The 1,437-nt window shown below is 56.6% G+C and overlaps 1 protein-coding gene across 1 annotated transcript; it reads left to right on the forward strand.

Moving 5' to 3' along the window:
• Window positions 1-614: 614 nt before the first annotated feature.
• On the forward strand, window positions 615-1,070 carry A1O9_13147 (uncharacterized protein; the record flags this gene model as incomplete). Its single annotated transcript, XM_013397937.1, has 1 exon — window positions 615-1,070. A coding segment is annotated over one exon (456 nt), but the record flags the coding sequence as incomplete, so codon positions are not given.
• Window positions 1,071-1,437: the final 367 nt, after the last annotated feature.

The raw sequence follows: 1,437 nt of genomic DNA on the forward strand, positions 1-1,437 counted from the left end.
TAGAATTTGTCGAATATATAGGCTTTTAGAGCCCGGTTAATAGGCCCCATCAAGGCGGCACGGCGAGATCCGTCTCATGCCGCCGGTCCACGTGTGGGACGGCACGCCACACCACCACGACCTGGACCCTCCTCAACAAACCCCACGCGCAGTCGAAAGACACTCCAAGGTTGACTGACAGAGAAAGATAAAAGGAAGCGACCATCCTCGCCGACGAGGCACGACTCTAGAGGGGTGAGGTGAAGTTGCCGATCGCTCCATCGACCTCTCGTGATCACATCAGACCGATATATTCCGCGAACGAGACCCTCGATACTCCGGGTGAGGTTCGAGACCTTGAGACACCACTTTTCACGGACAGTGGGATCCAACAACCACCTCGGCCCTCCGCGATGGTACATCCACTGCCTCAAGTGGTGGTTGGGTCAAAGATCTCGTCGCGACCTCCGAAAATTTCACGACCCGGAAGTGGAAGCCAGGAACCGCCCATTCACGCCGATATCAACGGCCTTCTGCTGGCTCCACCGACTCCCCTGAAGAACGTGGTAACGCGGCGGCCAGTTGTGCAGCAAGAGTTTAAGATCAACGAGTACGAGCTTGTAACCAGCGACGAGGAAGACGAAGCGGACGAGGACCCACCCCCGGAGGATGGCGACCTAGTCCCACGCCCTTCTCTTTTCCAACCTGTAAAGGTCAAACCTCTCCTCCCATCCACAAAGTCAATGTTGACACTTGCACTCCACAACTTCGAAAAGTGTCGGGGGCGTGCTCACTCACTGCCGGCGCCATTACACTGGCCACTGCCTTGCTCTCCTTCAGTGGGGTCTTCGGCGGCTTCTCCAGAGGACGGTGACGATGGTACGGTCACACAAACCAGCCGGGGGGCACCTATTACCACCCCTCCACCCAGACCGCCTGCACAGTCGGCGGCATATTCCCCACAGACTATACGTCGGAAGATGCTGTCGGAAGAATGCACGGAATCCTTACGCAAGGACATCTTGTGGGAACGGCAAGAGAAATCCCAAGCGTTCAATGCCTTTCTCAAGCGGCGCCGCAGGCACCAGGATGCGGTGGTCCAACTCGCGCAGACCGCTTGTGCTCCTACCGTGGCCTCCGCGCGAGAGTCCGAGGAGGATCTGTATAACTACTGGTAGTCCATAACCCCGGCACCATTGACCGGACCTTGAGCCACCTTCAATTCCTAGCTCCGGCGCCCAAGCGACATGGCTCCTTCCAATTATGAGCCTCCGCTCCGCACAGAGTAAGCTGACCCCATTGACCTGAAGGGCGCTTTCGGGAGTAAGTTGAGCCTCAATCACTATGACGGTGAATCCTCGCCCTAGAGCGGAAGAAGAAATCTGTTTCGTCCCGACCAGCGACTAGTTCTCCATCTAGTTTGAACAATTTCCATAAGAGACGAGTGGATGGTAATCG

This window comes from Exophiala aquamarina (assembly GCF_000709125.1).
Source record: "Exophiala aquamarina CBS 119918 chromosome Unknown aczIA-supercont1.91, whole genome shotgun sequence".
Taxonomy (NCBI): Eukaryota; Fungi; Ascomycota; class Eurotiomycetes; order Chaetothyriales; family Herpotrichiellaceae; genus Exophiala; species Exophiala aquamarina.